Raw genomic sequence first — 23,428 nt, forward strand, 5'->3', positions numbered from 1 at the left:
CAATTAGATCAGCGAGTCCAGTGGTGCTGGGTGAATGGGTCAGTGCGAGTTAGGATACGGGCAACAGAATTTGGATGAACTTGTGTTTATTGAGCGTGAAAGATGAGAGGCTGGCCAGGAGTGTTCTATTCCAGAAAGCCAATTGGTGAAGGATAGAACTGGAGCCAATCGCTATACACTTTTATATTTGTTTACAGTTACTTTTTAAAAGCATGCACCTTCTAACCCAACAACCACAGTTTCAGTCTATATCTATTTATAGGGGCTCAAGTGAATCCCCAGTTAATGCCCACCACCTGCATACAATTCAATACAATTAATATACAATAACAAGGAGAGCATTGGAATAGTTGAGTGTGGAGGTAAGAGCTGGGCTTAATCTTGGCCTCACCCAACTTCTAAATGCATATTTTCTGGTAGGAGTCCCTAGCTATGGGCTTCTTGGCCAAAGGTATTGAAGCCTATTATAGGCCTCATACAGCACCCTAGCTGAGATGAGCTGAATGTCCAGAGATTGAAATCGGACCGTGCTTGATTTATATACTTCAGTTTCAGTGGCCAGTACTTTTTCCAGTATAGCCAAGTCTGAAACTCAAGATTTTAAATACATATTATACACTTGAATTTCCGAACTTGATGCCACCTGTGAAACATTCCATTTATTTTGTGTATCTGCTGTTGGTGTTGATCAAATTTTTTTCAATGAATCATTCTGGTTCTCAGTCAGGACTCCGATATTATGGTGTGATGCTCCTCCTTGGGCAAAGGAAAATATTTCCACCGTATTGAATGGATCTCGTGTGCCAAAGGCTGAAGTGCCAACTCTCCTTTTGGCGAGAGGGCAGTAAATGGTGATATGTACCTCTCTGTGAAATGTAGATTAGCAAAACGTAGAGTGAGTAGTAATTTGACAACTGTTATGGCCATCTTTCCTTTGGTAGGTGTGTGGTGAGATGTGACTGCAGCAAGTGTGTTTTGTTATAAGGGTTTAACCCCTTTGGTGTTTTGTTTGTCAAATAAACAGCGTCAGGTTTTCTTGTAGATTTCAAACAGAAAATCAATTTTTTATTGATCAATATGCCTTATCCCAAAATTGTCGCAACTGCATCCACTCGCGTATTCATTTGCACACATACGTACCCACGTGCACGTGCGCGCGCACACACACACACACACACACATGAAGAGATAGATAGAGAGAGAAAAGGAGAAGGGAGGTCACAATAAAACTATTGAATTCTCTTGAAAATCAAGTTCTTGTTAGGTGCAGGCCTGAGATGATGGTAGATTTCTCACTTGATTGAAAGCTCAATTGAGGACGGTGGATCACTTCGAATTCACTGCTATCTAGTGTAGATGCAGGATTCTGCAACAGGGCAAGTGCATTCTTGTTTGCTGGAAAACAAGTTTATGGATGTTGCTTTTCCTTCTCTTTCTCTAGGCTCATTTTTTAAAGGTCAAGCAGTGTTACTTCTCACCTAGTATGAGACGCTGTGGTCTCTTATCCATGGGGATTGCCCAATGGCCCAGGACGTGGCTACTTCACATCTTCTTTGTTTCAGAAGAAGACTTTCAATTCTGGAATGTTTTAGGATGGGTGCAATTGACACATCTTAGTTTTGAAGATTTTTCCTTTGGCCCTGTCAGACAGTTTGAATCCACAAAGGCCAAGTGTTTTTCTTCAGTGGCCATTTTGGAGTACATTGTTCACTTTTTAAATGGGCGGCACAGTGGCGCAGTGGTTAGCACCGCAGCCACACAGCTCCAGTGACCCGGGTTCAATTCTGGGTACTGCCAGTGTGGAGTTTGCAAGTTCTCCCTGTGTCTGCGTGGGTTTCCTCCGGGCGCTCCGGTTTCCTCCCACAGCTAAAAGACTAGCAGGTTGATAGGCAAATTGGCCATTATAAATTGCCCCTAGTATAGGTAGGTGGTAGGGGAATATAGGGACAGGTGAGGATGTGGTAGGAATATGGGATTAGTGTAGGATTAGTATAAATGGGTGGTTAATGGTTGGCACAGACTTGGTGGGCCGAAGGGCTTGTTTCAGTGCTGTATCTCTAAATCTAAAAAAAAAATCTAAACAGAAGGTTCATTTTGTAAAAGACAGTTAGTTTTTATAACTCATCAGATTTTGTTCATGATTATTGTATCATCGCACTTCTTGTGTGCGTGACAACAACACCAAGCTTATAGAACATAAGAACTAGGAGCAGGAGTAGGCCTTTCAGCCCTTCGAGCCCGCTCTGCCATTCAGTGATATCGTAGCTGATCATCTACTTCAGCACCATTTTCCTGCACTATCCCTTGATGTTTTTAATATGTAGAAATCTATCGATCTCAGTCTTGAATACACTCAATGACGAGAGGCAGCATGGTTTTGTGAAGGGGAGGTCGTGTCCCACTAATTTGATTGTATTTTTTGAGGAAGTGACAAAGATGATTGATGAAGGAAGGGCAGTGGATGTTATCTATATGGACTTCAGTAAAGCCTTTGACAAGGTCCCTCATGGCAGACTGGTGCAAAAGGTGAAGTCACATGGGATCAGAGGTGAGCTGGCAAGATGGATACAGAACTGGCTCTGTCATAGAAGACAGAGGGTAGCAGTGGAAGGGTGCTTTTCTGCCATGGAGAGACACCTTCTGTTCGCTAGGTGATATCTACACAAGCTGCCTGGCATGAGTGGGCAGAGGTAGTGGAGCACATCAATACCAGAAGTATTGCCCCAGGACAAGGCTACAATGCAGGAAGGAGTTCAGTGACCTCAATGGTACATCCAGCAGCATTCCCTCGTTCAGTAATTTAGAACAATCAAATTCTGTGAAACAATACTTGTCCTCCATAAACTCACTCTGCAAAAGTATTTAAAAGACAAATACTTGCCAAAACACCCAAAAGCAACCTAGAAGCCTACAACTAACCAGAGACTTAATGGCGGTGAGGATCCCTTTAAATATCACTTGTGAAAGCAGATTGCCGATTGTTCCAGCTGGGCGAGTTAAGGAAGTGACATTTCATGGCATGCACGGATACCGAAGTAACAAAAGGGCCTGATTTAATTGGAGGGCCCTTATTATCATATTTATAAAATGCCTGCATTTATTGCAGGCAGCTGCTGGAAGTGCCTATTGAATGCTGGGACCAATATTGCTTTGTGCTCACTCCTGCGTGGAATGGTGCACTGCAGAGTTCAACTTTGTGATGCCCATTTTGGACCCCAGATACTTGCACGGCACTCTGCAATAGTTCCACTTTTTTTTTTCTGGGCATTTAGTGATTGAAGTAGAGCTTTCTGGACACTGGTTAGGCAATTTTTTGAAAGAAAGTTAAAAGTTTTCATGCTGCCCTTATCTATCATCTAAGCAAGTAATTCAGAAGCAATAACTCTTATTGCTGATCTGATTGATCAGCTATAGTTCCATCACCAGTGTGACGTGCCTCCTTCTGAAAATTGTTGAAAACTCCATTTATCCTGTCCTGCATGGAATTATTATCCAAGAAACGTGAAAACAAATTTTCCAATTTTTTTTCCAAAACAAGTTTAAACCCTGTGGTGCAAATTGAGATACTTAAGCATTGTTCCTGTGTTTTTTGTGCAGTGCTAAGGTTGGGTCAAACGAGTGGCAGTGTTGATGCTGTCAGTTTGCTGGTGCTATTTCAAATATTGCCTCTTATCTTCCTGTTACTATGAGTGCCTGTGTATTTATCTACTGAGCATGGGAACTAATGGTTTATAATGCAGTGCACCAGCATTCTGTGGAGGAATCTTGAATGACTTGTTCACATTTACTGATGATAATCAAGCAGATATAAGGGTGCAAAGACTGACTGACTATAGAAAATAAAGTTGATTTGCATAAATTATGTATGTACTTGTGAAAAGGCATTGGACATCTTTAATAGTCCAATTAATATTGTTCTATATCCTCACTTTATACAGGGAATACATTTTGTGAGTTTCTGGGAATTTACTAGTAATGGATACATATTGGCGTTCTTGATGCTTTGTACAGTGCTCCTTCAGAACCTTTGCTTACAGATATCATATTACATTGTTATCCGGGAAGGAATACACATAAAAACAGCTCTGCAGGTAAGGTGCCTTTTTTTCTTTCTTCCTCCCTCCCCTTTTAAGGCAATTTTAATCCCATTGTCTCTCCTAAAGGTGTTGACTTCCTCCAAGGATCTGATTCTATGGAAGCTCAGTGATGATTTATGTCTCACCAAAGTTGTCATTCTTCAGACAGAGTCTAGACAGTTTGTAGGCCACTCAGCTGTGGAGGGGGGGACCTGATCCTATCCTCTTTTGACATCTAACTCATGCATATTCAACAGATGTTATTGGACAGCAATCGGGAGCCTGAACCTTGATTTCACTCTACCATTCGTTCTTTCATCCTTTCCCTGTTCTTTCCTCTGTTTCCTCTTCTCTTGCCTCCCTTCCTCTTCTCTTTTCCCTTAGAGGGGGTGTAGTACCGGAATTATACTACCACAGATAAAAGGGTTAAATTGTGAAGTCAAGTTTCTGTCTAGACTAGACTTGTATTCCCTTGAATATACAATATTAAGGGGTTATAATTTAAGGTGTTTAAAATGATTAAAGCATTTGTTCGTGTAGATGGGGTGAAACTACTTCCTGTGGTGGGGGAGTCCTGAACAAGGGGGTCTTAAAGAGCTAGACCATTCAGGGGTGATGTCAGAAAGCACTCCTTCTCACAAAGGGTCATGGAAGTCTGGAACACGCTTCCCCCCCCCCCCCCCCCCCAAAAAAAAAGCTGTTGTGGCTATGTAAATTGAAAACTTCAAAACTGGGGCTGATAGATTTTTTTTTTGGGCAAGGGTATATTGAGGGTTACAGAACCGTGTGGTTATCTGAAGTTTATACATAGATCAGCCATGGTCTACTGAATGGCAGGCTTGAGGGGCTGAGTGGTTTACCCCTGTTCTCATGTTCCCTTCCTATTCTCTTTTCCTTCTCAATGGATAGATGCTTTTTGGTATTAAATCTGTATTGGGCACGACACAGATTGGTAATATTTTTCAAAATCAATTCATTTTATGCACTCTGAAGGCCAGTGTTGAGACCTTGGAATTCTAAACCATTTCCTTCAGCCAAAAAGGTTTATAGTGGTCACGCAAATTACTTAGGCAGTATGTCCAGAGGATTGTCTTGTGACTGGAGAGCTAAAAAGATTCCTACTCCTATGCAGCCAAAAAGCAATCTCATAACCAGTTTCTCTCATTTCTTCCAAACCCGCGACCTCTACCACCTAGAAGGACAAGGACAGCAGATGCATGGGAACACCACCACCTTCAAGTTTCCCTCCAAGCCACACACCATCCTGACTTGGAACTATATCGCCGTTCCTTCACTATCGTTGGGTCAAAATCCTGGAACTCCCTTCCTAATAGCACTGTGGGTGTACCTACACCCCAAGGATTGCAGCAGTTCAAGAACTGATGTGGCTCACCACCACATTCTCAAGGGCAATTAGGGATGTGCAATAAATGCTGGCCTGGCCAGCGACAGCCACACCCCATGAATGAATAAAAAAACTCACTTATTAGAAATATCCCCCCCACAGCTGCTGATGGTAATTTCTCTATTCCTAGCAGGATGGGATACAGCTCTTCAAGGGTCTTGACTTGACACAAATGGAACAGGTCATGTGGCATATCTACTTTCTGGAATTGGAGGCAGCTGAGTTAGCTTTAGAGCTTTTCCAGGCATTAATATACAGCAAACTAATATGCATATGGGTAGTTAATGCTAGAGCGATTTGCTATATCAAAAAGTGAGTGTTCTGTCATTCTAGCTGCAGTCTGGCTGATCCAGTGAATCACAGTTGAGAACTTAGTGGTGGTTGCACTCAGTTATCTCTCTTCATGCCTACAAGTCGTGGATTACCTCTTCACTAGGTTGACCAAGAGTTATTTAAGATTTGGGGCTGTCTGATAGACCTGTTCACCCTTCTGTAAAAACATTGTCATCTGTATTTCTGCACAAGTACAAGGTCTCATTGGCCTTTTCGTGGATACAAAGTTTTCTGAATGTTCTGTCTCCACTTTCTTTGAAAACATGGATAGCTCAAAAGATACAAGCAAAGGAGCTGAAAATTAGCCTCCAACTGAAATTCAGGATTTGCATTTGAACAGACCCTTTGGAAGTAATTTCAAACGCCCATGATGGCAGAAATTTGAAAAAAGGGGCAACCAACACAAATGCGCCTACTTACGGTTTAATGGGGGCAATTTTGGAGTTGATAAGTAACCTGCTTTGCAGAGTGAGTTGATAGTTATAATATTTAAATGAGGTTGTATGGCTCGTAATTTAGCAGCCATTTAGATTTACCAACTGTGGGTTGGGTTAACCAGGGCTCAGGAAACACAGCAGCTAAAGGTAGGCGAGGACTCTCAGATCCAGCAGATAAGTGCTTTTCCAGCATTGCTTGTGGACCAGGAGGAATAGAAGTGCTCTTCCCACCATCCCGCAAGCTAATGTGCCACTCTCCTGGCAATCTTTAGACCCTACCCTCCACTGCAATCTGAGCCACCCTCCTGACAATTTTCCAACCCAACCCTCCACTGTGATCTGACCTCTGCCTCTGCCTTCCACCTCCGCTGTTTACCTCTGCCTCGCTCTTCCATCCCCAATCGTGATCTGATCACAGCCTCTCCCCAACCCAAATTTCCCCAGTTTTTCCAGTGGTCTTCAGCTGCTGTGTTGTAACAGTCTTTCCCATCTGACAGCCAACCAGTCTTTAATGTGGCTGGCTATCAGGCAGCAAATGGAATAAAAAATTCTAATTTCCTTTAATTGAATTCAGGTGGACCTCTGCTTTCCAGGCATTTCTGGATTTCCCGGCTGTTGACGCGCCCTGGCTTCCTCCCCACCTCCTTGCACGTATTGGCCCTGTTATTTTGCTTTCATGGTTATGCTTTGATTAAAAAGTGCAATGTGCTGTTTACTTAAGCTGTAACTTCCATTCATACTGTCAGGGACCTCTTTCTGTGCTGTAAACTTTCTATGATTCTATGATAGAAGTGGGTGTAACATAAATACCGTAGTAAATGTGAGCTACCTTTCATCAGTAACATCAGTGTGTTTCCATTTATTTCCTTAGACAATGATTTACTTGAAAACTTTGTCACTGCCTATGTGGATCTTCAGTGGGGACCATCTGACAGTGGGCCAGATTATCAATCACATGTCAGTGGATACTTTTCAAATAATGATGATCGCATTTATGGGATACTATATTATTGCAATTCCGATACAGGTATGTTAACTTTATGAAAGCTAAAAGAACATATTTTTGTGCTTTCATAAAATCAATGTATAAAGTTAATCACCTGAAATTCCATAAAGTGACCTTTTCCTCCTTTGGGTTACTTAAGTATATATAGTTATATAAATATAAAAATAGACAGTAAAAGCTTCTACAAATATATAAAAAGGAAACGAGTAGCTAAAGTGAGTATTGGTCCCTTAGAGGGTGAGACTGGGGAATTAATAATGGGAAACGAGGAAATGGCAGAGATTTTGAAAAAGTATTTTGTATCAGTCTTCACAGTAGAAGACACAAAAAATTCCCAGGAATAGTGCAAAATCAGAAGACAAAAGGGAGGGAGGAACTTAAAACAATCACGATCACTAGAGAAAAAATAATGGGAATACTAATGGGACTAAAGGCTGACAAGTCCCTTGGACCTGATGGCCTACATCCGAGGATCTTAAAAGAAGTGGCTGCAGAGATAGTGGATGCACTGGTTGTAATCTTTCAAAATTCCTGAGATTCTGACAAGGTCCCAGCAGACTGGAAAACCACAAAGGTAACCCCTCTCTTCAAGAAAGAAGGGAGACAGAAACCTAGAAACTAGGCCAGTTAGCCTAATGTCTATCGTTGGGAAAACGTTTGAGTCCATTATTAAAGAGGTAGTAGCAGGAGATCTAGAAAATAATAATACAATAGAGTCAACATGGTTTTGTGAAAGGAAAATTGTGTTTGATAAATTTATTAGAGTTCTTTGAGGATGTAATTAGCAGGGTGGATAAAGGGAACCAGTGGCTGTAGTGTACTTGGATTTCCAAAAGGCATTCAGTAAGGTGCCCAATCAAAGGTTACTACACAAGACAAGAGCTCATGGTGTTGGGGGCAGTATATTAGCATAGATAGAGGACTGGCTAACTAGCAGGAAACAGAGAGTCAGAATAAATGGGTCATTTTCAGGATGGAAAATTGTAACTAGTGAGGTGCCACAGGGATCAGTGCTGGGGCTTCATTATTTACAATCTATATTAATGACTTGGATGAAGGGACCAAATTTGCTGACAATACAAAGATAGGTAGGAAAGCAATTTGTGAGGAGGATGCAAAGAATCTGTAAAGGGATTATAGGTAGGTTAAGTGCACAAAATTTGGCAGATGGAGCATAATATGGGAAAATGTGAGCTTGCCCACTTTGGCAGGAAGAATAGAAAAGAAGAATAATATTTAAATGGAGAGAGACTGCAGATTGCTGCAGTGCAGAGGGACCTGGGTATCCTTGTACACGAATCATAAAAAGTCAGCATGCACGTACAGCAAGTAATTAGGAAGGCAAATGGAATGTTGGCCTTTATTGTAAGGGGATGGAGTATAAAAGTAGGGAAGTCTTGTTACAACTGTACAGGGCATTGGTGAGACCCCACCTAGAGTACTGTGTACAGTTTTGGTCACCTTATTTAAGGAGGGACATACTTGCATTGGAAGCAGTTCAGAGAAGATTCACTAGGCTGATCCTTGGCATGAGGGGTTTGTCTTATGAGGAAAGGTTGGGCCTATACTCATTTAAATCTTCTAAACTTCAGAAGTGATCTTACTGAAAGGTGTAAGATTCTGAGGGGGCTTAACAGGGTGGATGCTGAGAGGATGTTTCCCCTCGTGGGGAAATCTAGAGCTAGGGGTGACAGTTTCAAACTAAGGGGTCTCCCATTTAAGACGGAGATGAGGAGAAATTTCTTCTCTGAGGGTCATTAGTGTTTGAAATTCTCTTCCCCAGCGAACAATAGAAGTTGGGTCATTGAATATATTCAAGATTGAGTTGGACAGATTTTGATTAATGGCAGGAAAGTGGAGTTAAGACCACAGTCAGATCAGCCATGATCCAATTGAATGGGGGAGCAGGCTCAAGGGACTGAATGGCCTACTTCTGCTCTTATTTCTTATGTTCTTAGCTCACAGATTATGTCAATATTTGTTGGGGTTTCAGCATTTTTTAAATATTCTAAACTCTACAGCCTTTGGTATTTTGGCTCCAATATGTTTAAGATGTCATTGTGGTAATTATATTAAGAAATGTGGCATTAAAAACAGAAAATGCTGGAAATATTCAGGTCTGGCAGCATCTGTGGAGAGAGAAACAGAGTTAATGTTTCAGGTGAATGAACGTTCATCAGAAATTGGAATAGAAAGGGATGTTGGAGAAAATTAGATAAGAACAGTTTGGTACACGAAGTGAGTTCTTCTTCAAAAACCACTGATGTCGGTCAGATCATCTGAAGTACAGCAGCGATGCAGAAAGTCAAAATATTCAAACTCCACAGTAACCAATAAACCTAGCATGATAAACTGCTAACTATTTTTATCACCCATTTAACAGGTTTGACAAGGAGCAGGATTAGCACTTTATTACAATACTATAAAACAGTTTGTTTGCATTTGATTTAGTACTTATTCTGATATGCACAATAACACCTTTTCTTCTATTAAATGCATTACTTGTATATTGATTTCAGATTATACTGGCAGTGCTATTACTCTATATGCAATTGGGGTATAGTGCTTTGATAGGAGTATCTATCGTCATTATACTCGTTCCCCTTCAGTACTTCATCTCAAAACGATTTGCTTCTATTCAAAGAACAACGATAGAATATTCAGATGAAAGGATCAAGAAATCAAACGAAATGCTGCAGAGCATAAAGGTAATGGCTGATATATTAGAAAGCTGGAGTTAGTAGGTACAAATCTACTACCAAATATGAAGCACCAAAAATCTGATTTTGAAAATCAAGTTACACAAAATAACCATTACTTTGGGGAATTCAGTTGCCTTTCTATTTTGTGTTCAAAGAATACTATTTTCTTTCATGCTTAATTCTTGTGTCATCACTATTTCATTCTGGTTTCAATATTAGCTGAACTTTCCCCACTGGAACATTTAGTCATCACTGTATGTTGTTATTAATTCAAATGAAATTGAGCAGCTGTTTGAGAGTATGATGTCAGTATGAATGTGGGTAACCTCGACATTTCAGGTTGAGCTTTTCAGAATGGTTAAGACAAACTGTCTAGTTCTCACTGTCAATTGGAAACACTGAGCGGAACGTCAGTTTCCTTTTGAATCCCTCCAATGAGGTTGCCAACCTACCACAGTACTGAAACTGCCCTTGTCAAAATCATAAATGGCATCTTGTGTGACTGGTAAACAATACCTCTCAACCTGTCTACAGCCTCTGACACAGCAGAGCACACCATCCTGCTCTAACTCCTCTGTTCCGTTGTCCGGATGGATGGGACTACCCTCACCTGGTTCCATTCTTATCTATCCAGTTGTAATCAGAGAATCACCTGCACCTGATTTTGAAAATTAAATTACACGAAATAACCATTATTTTGGGGAATTCAGTTCCCTTTCTATTTTATGTTCAAAGAATACCTACAATGGTTTCTCTTCCCACTCCTGCACTGTTACTTCTGGAGTCTCCCAAGAATCTAACCTTGGCCCTCTCCTATTGCTCACCTACATGCTGCCCTTTTGGGGAGGACGTGGCAGAGTGGGAATGTCACTAGACTAGTAACCCAGAGCCCCAAGCTAATGATCTGGGGACATGGGTTCAAATCCCACCACGACAGCTGGTAGAATTTGAACTCAATTAATAAATTTCGAATTAAAAGCTAGTCTAGTGGTGACCATGAAACCATTGTCGATTGTTGTAAAAGTCCCATCTGGTTCACTAATGTCCTTTAGGGAAAGAAATCTGCCATCCATACCTGGTCTGTCCGACATTTGACTCCTGACCCACAGCAATGTGGTTGACTCTTAAATGCCCGCTGAAATGGCCTAGCAAGCTACTTGGTTGTATCAAACTACTACAAAGTCTAAGAAAAGGAATGAAACTAGATGGACCACCCAGCATTGGCCTAGGCACCGGAAACGACAACAGCAAACCTAGCCCTGTCGATCCTGCAAAGTCCTCCTCACTAATATCTAGGGCCTTGTACCAAAATCGTGAGAGCTGTCCCATGGACTAGTCAAGCAATAGCCTGACATAGTCATACTCACTGAATCATACCTTGCAGACAATGTCCCAGACACCACCATCACCATCCCTGGGTATGCCAAAGAACAAAGAACAGTACAGCACAGGAACAGGCTATTCGGCCCTCCAAGCCTGCACCGATCTTGATACCTGTCTAAACTAAAACCTTCTGCACTTCCGGGGACCGTATCCCTCTATTCCCATCCTATTCATGTATTTGTCAAGATGCCTCTTAAACGTCGCTATCGTACCTGCTTCCACCACCTCCCCTGGCAGCAAGTTCCAGGCACTCACCACCCTCTGTTTAAAGAACTTGCCTCGCACATCCCCTCTAAACTTTGCCCCTCGCACCTTAAACCTATGTCCCCTAGTAACTGACACTTCCACCCTGGGAAAAAGCTTCTGATTATCCACTCTGTCCATGCCACTCATAACTTTGTAAACCTCTATCATGTTGCCCCTCCACCTCCGTCATTCCAGTCCCACCAGCAGGACAGACTCACCGGATGTGGTGGCACCGTGGTATACAGTCGTGAGGGAGTTGCCCTGGGAGTCCTCAACATTGACTCCAGACCTCATGAAGTTTCATGGCATCAGGTCAAACATGAGCAAGGAAACCTTCTGCTGATTACCACCTACCGCCCCTCCTTAGCTGATGAATCAGTGCTTCTCCATGTTGACCACCAATTGGCAGGAGCACTGAGGATGGAAAGGGCACAAAAATATACTCTGGGTAGGGGACTTCAATGACCATCACCAAGAGCGGCTCGGTAGCACCACTGCTGACCAAGCTGCCCGAGTCCTAAAGCACATAGCTGCCAGACTGGATCTGTGGCAGGTGGTGAGGGTACCAACAATCTACCTGTCACAGATGCATCTGTCCATGACAGTATTGGTAGGGATCACCACCGCACAGTGATTGTGGAGACGAAGTCCCCTCTTCACATTGGGGGTACCCACCTTTGTGTTGTGTGGCACTACCATTGTGCTAAATGGGACAAATTTCAAACAGATATAGCTACTCAAAACTAGGCCTCCATGAGGCACTGTGGGCCAGCAGCAGAATTGTGTTGAACCACAATTTGTAACCTCATGGCCTGCCATATACCCACCACCAGTACAATCAAGCCGGTGGGGGCCAACCCTGGTTCAATGAAGAGTGCAGGAGGGCATACCAGGAGCAGCACCAGACATACCTAAAATGAGGTGCCAGCCTAGTGAAGCTACAATACAGGACGACTTGCATGCCAAACAGTGGTAGCAACATGCAATAGACAGGGCGAAGCGACCCCACAACCAATAGATCAGATCTAAGCTCTGCAGTCTGCCACATCCAGTCATGAATGGTGGTGGACAATTAAACAACTGACAGGAGGTGAGGGTCCACAAATATCCCCATCCTCAATGATGGGGTGCCCAGCACATTAGTGCAAAAGACGAGGCTGAAGCATTTGCATCCATCTTCAGCCAGAAGTGCCAAGTTGATGATCCATCTCGGCCTCCTCCTAAAGTCCCCAGCATCACAGATGCCAGACTTCAGCCAATTCGATTCACTCCACATGATATCAAAAAACAGCTGAAGGCACTGAATACTGCAAAGGCTAAGGGCCCTGACAACATTCCGGCAATAGTACTGAAGACTTGAGCTCCAGAACTAGTTACGCTCCGAGTCAAGTTGTTCCAGTGCAGCTACAACACAGGCAACCACACAGCAACGTGGAAAATTGTTCAGGTATGTCCTGTACACAAAAAGCAGGACAAGTCCAACCCGGCCAATTACCACCCTATCAGTCTACTCTCAATCATCAGCAAGTTGATGGAAGGGGTCATTGACAGTGCTATCAAATTGTACTTGCTTAGCAATAACCTGCTCACTGATGCTCAGTTTAAGTTCTGCCAGGGCCACTCAGCTCCTGACCTCATTACAGCCTTGATTCAAACATGGAAAAAAGAGCTGAATTCCAGAGGTGAGGTGAGACTGACTCCCTATGACATCAAGGCAGCATTTGACCAAGTATGGCATCAAGGAGCCCTAGCAAAACTGGAGTCAATTGGAATCAGTGGGAAAACGCTCCAGTGGTTGGAGTCATACCCAGCACAAAGGAAGATGCTTGTGGTTGTTGGAGGTCAATCATCTCAGTCCCAGGACATCACTGCAGGAGTTCCTCAGTGTAGTGTCCTAGGCCCAACCATCTTCAGCTGCTTCATCATAAGGTCAGAAGTGGGGATGTTCGCTGATGATTGCCCAATGTTCACCATTCGCAACTCCTCAGATACTGAAGTAGCCCATGTCCAGACCTGGGCCAGCAAGACCTGGACAACATCCAGGCTTGCGCTGATAAGTGGCAAGTAACTTTTATGCCACACAAGTGCCAGGTAATGACTATCTCAAACAAGAGAGAATCTAAGCCTCTCCCCTTGACGTTCAATGGCATTACCATTACCATCGCTGAATTCCCCCACTATATATCCTGGGATTTACCATTGACCAGAAACTGAACTGCATCAGCTACATAAATGCTGTGGCTACAAGAGCAGATCAGAGGTTAGGAATTCTGCAGCGAGTAACTCACCTCCTGGCTCCCCAGTGCCTGTCAACCATCTACAAGGCACAAGTCAGGGGTGTGATGGAATACTCTCCATGTGCCTGGATGGGTGCTGCTCCAACAACACTCAAGAAGCTTGACACCATCCAGGACAAAACAGCCCACTTGATTAGCACCCCATCTATCACCTCAAAATTTGATGCACAGTGGTAGTTGTGTGTAGCATATACAAGATGCACTGCAGCAACTCCCCAAGGCTCCTTTGACAGCACCTTCCAAACCCACGAGCTCTACCATCTAGAAGGACAAGGGCAGCAGATGCATGGGAATGCCACCACCTGCAAGTTCCCCTCCAAGCCACACACGCTCCTGACTTGGAACCATTTTTTTATTTTTATTTTTTTATTTTCGAGATACAGCACTGAAACAGGTCCTTCGGCCCACCGAGTCTGTGCCGACCATCAACCACCCATTTATACTAATCCTACATTCATCCCATATTCCCTACCACATCCTCACCTTCCCTCAATTCTCCTACCACCTACCTACACTAGGGGCAATTTACAATGACTAATTTACCTATCAACCTGCAAGTCTTTGGCTGTGGGAGGAAACCGGAGCACCCGGCGGAAACCCACGCGGTCACAGGGAGCACTTTCAAACTCCACACATGCAGTACCCAGAACTGAACCTGGGTCGCTGGAGCTGTGAGGCTGCGGTGCTAACCACTGCGCCACTGTGCCACCCCTATATCTTTCACTGTTGCTGGGACAAAATTGTGGAACTCCCTAACAGCACTCCCTACACCCCAAGGAATGCAGCAGTTCAAGAAGACAGCGCCTTCTCAAGGGCAATTAGGGATGGGCAATAAATGCTGGCCTAGCCAGTGATGCCCACATCCCGTGAATGAATAAAACAGAAATCATTTGAAAACACAATGTCTGGTTCCTCATGTATGCTGATGACACCCAGCTCTACCTCACCACCACCTCTCCTGATCCCGCTACTGTCTCTGAATTGTCACATTGCTGGTCTGACATCCAGTACTGGATGAACAGAACTTGCATTCAGCTAAATATTGGGAAGACTGAAAAGCCTTTGTCTTCAGTCCCCTCCACAAACTCTGTTCCTTCGTCACAAAATTCATTCATCTCCCCAGCAACTGTCTGAGGCTGAATGGGAGCTTTCCCAAACTTGATGTTGTTTGTGACCCTGAGATGAGCTTCCACTACATATCTGCTTTATCACCAAGACTGCCTATTTCCACCTCTGTAACATTGCCGGACTCCACCCCTGCCTCAACTCATCTGCTGAAAACCTTATTCCTGTCTTTGTTACCTCTAGACTTGACATTCCAATGTTCTTCTGGACAACCTCCCATCTTCCACCTATAAAAATATGAGCTCATCCTAACTCCAGCAAATCCCATTCAACCATCACCCCTCTGCTCGCTGACCTACATTGGCTCCTAATCTGGCAACGCATCCTTTCGATCTCTGAGCCCTTTCAATTCTAGCTTCTTACTCATCTCTCCCTTTAATCACTGCACCATTAGCGGCCATTTCTTCAGCTGCATAGGCATTAAGCGCTGGAGTTCCCTCTCTAAATCTCTTTGTCTCTCTACCCTCCTTTAAGTTGCTCCTTAAAACCTACCTCTTTGACCAAGCTTTTGATCATGTGCCCTAATATCATCTTATGCGGCTGAGTATCAAATATTGTTTGATAATGCTCTTTGGAAGTGTCTTGGTGTGTTTTACTATGTTAAAGGTGCTATATAAATACAAGTTGTTGGACAAATCAGTTGACATTGATTTCTAGGGGGCCAAAAGAATTTCAGATGTTTCTGTGCTTGTGCTTTCTTTTGCTAGAAGTTGACACTACTTGAGCTATTTAAAGCTCTCTTTAAGATTAATGAAAAACAGAGGATTTAAAAACCAATATTTAAGCTGCCAAAAGTTTGACATACTGCTTTGCATAATAGTTTTGCCAGGCACCTTGTAATACCATTGAATTTCGAGTAAATCAAAAGTAAGGCTATAACGGTATGGAAAATGGGCATGTTTCTCCTGGTGAAGAGTATGTAGAGGTTCTGTCTATTCTTTCTTCCCTGTAACATATCTGCCTTTATGTGCTTTAGTCAACACCATAATTTCTGTGTGGCTGAGAGGCAGGGTAGGTGAGCTGGTCCCAGTCTTAGATACTGCTAAGTAGCACAAGATGATGAACGGAACGGAGCAGTACAGTAGAGCAAGGAATAAGATGATCAAGTACTTTAAATGGAAAATTGTTGGTGACAACAAAACAGAAATGTCACCAACCTTTAACCATCTCCAACATGCAGAAGTCTTCCAGACTTTTACTGGGATTTACCATTACTAGGCAATTATGAATATCTTGGGGACCACCATTGACAAGAAGCTTAAATGGATAAGCCATATCGACAGCATGATTAAAAGAACAGAGCAGAGACTGAGTCCTGAGGTGTTGTCTCCTTCTAAGTCTTCCAAGTCTCCACCATATTAAAGGATTAAATCTGCAGCATGGTGAAATAATTACCACTTGCCGAGATGGGTAAAGCCACACCATCACCCAAGAAGTTGTACTATTCAGGGAAAAACAGACTGCTTGACCAGTGCCCCTGCCATTAAACACAGTATCCATCAGTGGCATGTGCGATCTGCAGAATGTGGTGCAGCAACTCACCAAACTCACTTCAACAGCATCTCCCTTCTCTGTGATCTTGACCATTAAGAAGGGCGAAAGCAGAACATTTATGGGAACACCATTAACTCCAAGTTCCCTTCCAATCTACACAACCTCATTGTTGCTGGATCAAAATCCTGGGAAAATGCTTGACCTCTTGGCTGATCCAGTGGTCGCGGTATTTGGCCATGGAGAGGGAGAGTCAAAATATGAACATAAGAAATAGAAGCAGGCATAGGCCAATTGGCCCTTCGAGATAGCTCTACCATTCAACAAGAGCATGGCTGATTTTCTATCTTAATTCCACCTTCCTGCACTATCCCCATATCCCTTAATTCCCTGAGTACCCACAAATCAATTGATCTCTGTCTTGAATATATTCAACAACTGAGCATCCACAACTCTTTGGGGGTAGAGAATTGCAAGAGTCCCAATCCTTTGAGTGAAGACATTTCCTCTCATTTCAGTCCTAAATGGCTGATTCTTTATTCTGAGACTGTGACCCCTAGTTCAAGACACCCCAGTCAGGGGAAACATTCTTCCAGCATCTACCCTGTCAAGCCCCTTAAGAATTTCAACTGTTTCGATGAGATCATCTGTCATTCTTCTAAATTCAAGGAAATATAGGCCTAGTCTACTCAAAATCTCCTCATAGGACACTCCTCTAATTCAGCAATCAGTCCAATAACCCTTTTGTTACACTTCTGCTAAGGCAAGAATATACTCCTTTGGGTAAGGAGACCAAAATTGTACTTCAGGTAGGGTCTCACCAAGGCCCTATATAATTGTAGTAAGACTCTTATACTCCAATTCCTTTGTAATAAAGACGAACATATCATCTGCCACATTCCTGCCCACTCATTTAACCTATCTTTTGCAGCCTTTTTGCATCCTGCTCACAGCTTATTTTCCCATCTGACAAACTGATCATGATATTGTGGATCTCGAGTTATGCAATGAGGGGGTCAGTTAATAACATTGTAGTAAAGGGGCCTCTAGGGAAGATGAACTATAATATGATAGAATTTTATATGGAGTTTGAAAATGATTTAGTTAAGTCCAAAATGAGGTTCTTAAATCTAAACAAAGCAAACTGTATAGGTGTGAGTTGTCTAGGATAGATTAGGAAACTACATTAAAAGATCTGATCGTAGACGAGCAATGACATTCATATAAAGAATTAATACATAATTTGCAACAAATATACATTCCGTTAAGGCACAAAAACCGCCACAGAAAAAGTCCAACAGTATCTAACAAGAGGGGTTAAAGATAGTGTCACCTCTTAGGAAGATGCTTATAATGTTTCAATGTAAGCCTGAGAATTGGGACGATTTTAGAATTCAGCAAAGGATGGTCAAGAAATTGATAAGGAAAGAGAATGAGAGTAGCCTAGCAAGAGACACAAAATCAGATTGTAAATGTTTCTATAGGTATGTGAATAGGAGGATATTAGTGAAAATAAATTTGGGCCCATTAGAAGTAGAAACAGGTGGAATTATATGGAGAATAAAAAAGCGGCAGTGACATTAAAAATAAACTTGTATCTGTTTTCGTAGAAGACACAAAAACATTGCGGAAATAATATGGAACCAAGGGCTTGACGAGAATGAGGAACTTAAAGAAATCAATATGAGTAAAGAAATAGCACTGGCGAAATTAATGGGACTAAGTGGAGACAAATCCCCTGAACCTGATGGCCTGCATCCTGAGTTTTTAAAAGAGGTAGCTGCAGAGATAGTGGATCTTCAGAACGCCTTAGGTTCTAGAACAGTTCCCAACGATTTGAAGGTTGCAAACATAACCCCGCTATTTAAGAAAGGAGTAACAGAAAATGGGGAACTATAGGCCAGTTAATCGAACATCAGTTGCAGGCAAAATGCTAGAATCTATTATTACGGAAGTGGTAACAGGGCACTTATAACGGCCCAATCATCTTCAGCTGCTTCATCATTGACCTTTCTTCAATCATAAGGTCAGAAGTGGGGATGTTCGCTGATGATTGCACAATGTTCAACACCATTCGTGACACCTCAGATGCTGAAGCAGTCCGTGTACAAATGCAGCAAGACCTGGACAATATCCAGGCTTGGGCTGATATGTGACAAGTAACATTTGCGCCACACAGTGGCGGCACAGTGGCGCAGTGGTTAGCACCGCAGCCTCACAGCTCCAGCGACCCGGGTTCAATTCCGGGTACTGCCTGTGTGGAGTTTGCAAGTTCTCCCTGTGTCTGCGTGGGTTTCCTCCGGGTGCTCCGGTTTCCTCCCACATGCCAAAGACTTGCAGGTTGATAGGTAAATTGGCCATTAGCAATTGCCCCGAGTATAGGTAGGTGGTAGGGAAAATGTAGGGGACAGGTGGGGATGTGGTAGGAACGTGGAATTAGTGTAGGATTAGTATAAATGGGTGGTTGATGGTCGGCACAGACTCGGTGGGCCGAAGGGCCTGTTTCAGTGCTGTATCTCTAAAAACTGAAAAACAAAACAAGTGCCAGGCACTGACCATCTCCAGCAAGAGAGAATCCAACCATCTCTCCTTGACTTTCAATGGCATTACAATCGCTGAATCCTCCACTATCAACATCCTGGGGGTTGCCATTGACCAGAAACTGAACTGGAGTAGCCCTATAAATACCATGGTTACAAGAGCAGGTCAAAGGTTAGGAATGCTGCGGCGAGTAACTCATTTCCTGACTCCCCAAAGTCTGTCCACCATCTACAAGGCACAAGTCAGGAGTGTGATGGAATACTCTGCAGTTGCCTGGATGGGTGGAGCTCCATTAACACTCAAGAAACTTGACACCATCCAGAACAAAGCAGCCCACTTGATTGGCACCCCATCCACAAACATTCACTCCCTCCATTACAGACGCACAGTGGCTGTGTACCATCTACAAGATGCACTGCAGCAAGGCACCAAGACTCCTTAGACAGTACCTTCCAAACCTGTGACCTCTACTATCTAGAAGGACAAGGGCAGCAAATTCATGGGAACACCACCACCTGCAAGTTCCCCTCCAGGCCACACACCATCCTGATTTGGAAATGTATTGCCATTCCTTCACTGTCGCTGGGTCAAAATCCTGGAACTCCCTTCTTAACAGCACTGTGGGTGTACCTACTCCACGTGGAGTGCAGCAGTTGAAGAAGGTAGCTCACCACCGACTTCTGAAGGGCAATTAAGGATGGGCAATAAATGCTGTCCTAGCCAGCGACGCTCACATCCCTTGAATGAATAAGAAAAAAATCATGGTATGATGAAGCAGATTCAACATGGGTTTATGAAAGGGAAATTGTGTTTGACGAATCTGTCAAATTTTGATAGTGTAACTAGTTAGGTGGATAAGATGTATTTGGATTTTCACAAAGCATTCAATAAGGTGGCACCTTACTTTGTATCATAGCAAACTTGGATACGTTACACTTGGTCCCATCTTCGAAGTCATGGACATGGATTGTAAATAGCTGAGGCCCAGGCACTGATCCTTGCAGTACCCCAATCCGAAAACCACCTATTTATTCCTACTCACTGTTTTCTGTCCATTAACCAAACATATTGCCCCCAATCCCATGAGCCCTAACTTTGTGTAATAACTGCTTTTTGGAATTCCAAATACACTACATCCACTGGTTCCCCCTTTATGCCCTGCTAGTTACTGCCTCAAAAAAGCTCTAACAGATGTGTCGAACACAATTTCCCTTTCATAAATCCTAATCATATTATGATTTCTTTTAAAGTGCCTTGTTGCCACATCTCTAAATAATAGATTCTAGCATTTTACGGATTTTATATTTATTTAATATTTTTTAAATTTAGAGATACAGCACTGAAACAGGCCCTTCAGCCGACCAAGAACCACCCATTTATACTAAACCTACAGTAAGTCCATATTCCCTACCACCTACCTACACTACGGGCCATTTATAATGGCCAATTTACCTATCACCTGCAAGTCTTTGGCGGTGGGAGGAAACCGGAGCACCCGGCGAAAACCCACGCGGTCACGAGAACTTGCAAACTCCACACAGGCAGTACCCAGAATTGAACCCGGGTCCCTGGAGCTAACCACTGCGCCACTGTGCCGCCGGATGACTGATGTTAGGCTAACTGGCCTGTATTTCCCTGTTTTCTCTCTCCCTCCTTTCTTTACTACTAGGATTATGTTTACTACTTTCCAATCATGGGACTGTCCTAGAGTCTAGGGAGTTCTGAAAGATCAAAACCAATGCATCCACTATCTCTGTAGCTATCTCTTTTAAAAAAAACCCTAGGATGCAGACCATAAGGTTCATGGGATTTGTTGACTTTTGCTCCCATTAATTTCCCCAGTACTATTTCTTTGCTCATACTGATTTATTTAAGTTCCACATTTCTCATTAGATCTTTGCTTCGCCATTATTTCTGGAATGTTGTTTTGTGCACTGTGACGACAGATACAAAGTATTTGTTTAATGTCTCTGCTATTTCCTTACTCCCCATTATGATTTCCCCTGTCTCTGCCTCTAAGGGGCCCACATTTACTTTATCTAATCTCTTCCTTTTCACATATCAATGCAAGCTTTTACTATCTGTTTTATGTCCCTTACTAGTTTACTCTCATTCTCTTTCTTACCAATTTCTTGGTCATCCTTTGTTGAACTCTAAAATCCTCCCAATCCTAAGGATTACTGCTCTTTTTTTTGACATCGTTATAAACCTCTCCATTTAATCCAATGCTATCTTTAACTTCTCTTATTAGCCACAGCTGGGCCTCATTTCCCATGGGGTTTTTTATTACTTAATGTGATGTATATTTGTTGCAAATTATGAATTCATTACTTAAATGTATGCCATTGCTTATCTATTGCCACATCTTTTAACGTAGCTTTCCAGTCTACCTTAGCCAATTTCCCCTTCATATCTATGTAGTTTGTTTTATTGAGATTTAAGATCTTAGTTTCTGACTTTAATTAAATCACTCTCAAACTCAATATAAAATTCCCTCATATTATGATTAATCTTCCCTAGAGGCTCCTTTACCACAAGGTTATTGATTAACCCTTTCTCATTGCACCATAGTAGATTAAAATAGCTTGTTCTCTAGTTGGTTCCTCAACATACTGTTTTAGACATTGTTATGACCACGTGATGAGGGTTCTAGGTGTTCAACTCCCAATTGACTATAGCAAGTATTTTTGTTACTAAGGTTTTTACCCCTTTTGTTTCATTTATCAAATAAACAGACAGCTAAATGTTTTCTTGTAGGTTTAAAACAGAAGATTAATTATTTATTCAGCGATATTCACTCCCGAAATGGTTGCAGCTGCACCCATACACGCATTCACTCGCATACACACACACACGCAAGAAGAGACAGATAGAGAGGAAAAGGGGCCAGTGGTTTGAAGTGAGGTAGGTTTTCGGGGTCCACGCTAAATCTGTTGAATCTTCTCGGAGATCAATTTCTCTTTGTAAAGTTGCAGGCCTGGGTTGTTTGTAGACTTTTCTGTTGGTTGAAATTTCAGTCTGAAGACGGGCTCACTTCCTGTTCTCCGCTGCACAAGTTGAAGCTTGTTGGATTTTTCCCCTCAGTTAGACAGGCTTTGGTGATGCTTTGTCCTGATTCTTTCTCTCTCCAGAGAGCTACTTTTAAGTGAAAATGGTCTCACATCTCGCCTCTGTGAGGCATAGATCCTCCTCCCTATGGTGACTGACAGTGCCCTGGATGTGCTACTTCACACCTTCTTTGTTTTAGAAGAACCCATTCAATTCAAAAATGTCTCGATGGGTTCAGGATGGGTGTAATTGACACCTATTAGCTTTGAATGTGTTCCTTTGTTCTTACCAGACAGTAAGACAGTTTGAATGTACAGGTTTGCCCTTCAGTGGCCATTTTTCCAGCATATTGTCCACTTTTTCAAAGAAAAGTCCATTTTTTTTATAACTCTTCAATGAGTTCTGTATTTTCAATTGCTGCAGTTCATGTGAGTATAACATACTGTTCTAGAAAACTATCCTGTATATAGTCCATGAACTTCTCTCCATGCTATTACAGCAAATTTGGTTTACCCAATCAATATGAAAATTAAATTTCCCCATGATTACTCAATACCTGTTACTAATTTCCTGATTTATTCTCTGCCTGACACTACAACTACTGTTAGGGGGCCTATAAGCTACTCCCACCAGTGTTTCTGGTCCCTTATTGCCAGCTCCACCCAAACTGATTCGCCATCTTGATTTTCATTGCTAAAATCCTTTCTCTCTGCTATCTTTATCCTATCCTTTATTATCAGGGTAATCCACCACCTTCCTTTTCTCTTACGCCTGTCTCTTCAAAAAGTCAAGTATCCTGGAATATTTAGTTCCAAACCTGTCACTCTGCAACCACATCTCCGTCATGGCTATTCGATCAAATCCATTAATTTCTATCTGTACGAGTATTTTACCTATTTTGTTGTGATTGCTTCACACACTCAGATGTAGTGCCCTTAGCTTTAATGGTTTTCTATTTTTCCCTAATTAATCACTAATACCCTATTACCTTTGTTAAGCTCTCTGCCCCTTCCAGATGCACTCTGCTTATTTTTACCCAAATCACAACTGTGCTGTACAACCTTGGAATTTCTGTTACTGCTTTTGCACTTCATGCATTAGTCCTGTACGAGTCAATTTATTTCATCATTCAAAGCGTTCTGAGATTTTGGTGTGTGATTGAGCCGATCAGTAAAATTGAGTTCTAGCATGCATACTGTAATGAATTATAATAATTCAGAAAATGTTAAGGTGAAAAAAGATTGTTAATTTATTCAATGCAAAGCAGGTCACCAGCATGGTTTTTTTTCTATACCCTCATTTATTGAAGGTGGAAGATGGTAGCTTCATTGATCTTGT

At 42.4% G+C, this 23,428-nt stretch overlaps 1 protein-coding gene across 10 annotated transcripts in view; it reads left to right on the forward strand.

The window, feature by feature from the left end:
* LOC137370030 (ATP-binding cassette sub-family C member 9-like) overlaps positions 1-23,428 on the forward strand; it is a 363,176-nt gene that overhangs the window by 75,645 nt on the left and 264,103 nt on the right. For all 10 annotated transcript variants that reach the window (XM_068032031.1, XM_068032023.1, XM_068032028.1 and 7 more), the window contains 3 exons: positions 3,939-4,091; positions 7,123-7,278; positions 9,777-9,965. In XM_068032031.1, the coding sequence (XP_067888132.1) occupies positions 3,939-4,091; positions 7,123-7,278; positions 9,777-9,965 (498 nt within the window). The remainder of the gene's footprint in view (positions 1-3,938; positions 4,092-7,122; positions 7,279-9,776; positions 9,966-23,428) is intronic.

This window comes from Heterodontus francisci, chromosome 5, assembly GCF_036365525.1.
Source record: "Heterodontus francisci isolate sHetFra1 chromosome 5, sHetFra1.hap1, whole genome shotgun sequence".
In the NCBI taxonomy this organism is placed as follows: Eukaryota; Metazoa; Chordata; class Chondrichthyes; order Heterodontiformes; family Heterodontidae; genus Heterodontus; species Heterodontus francisci.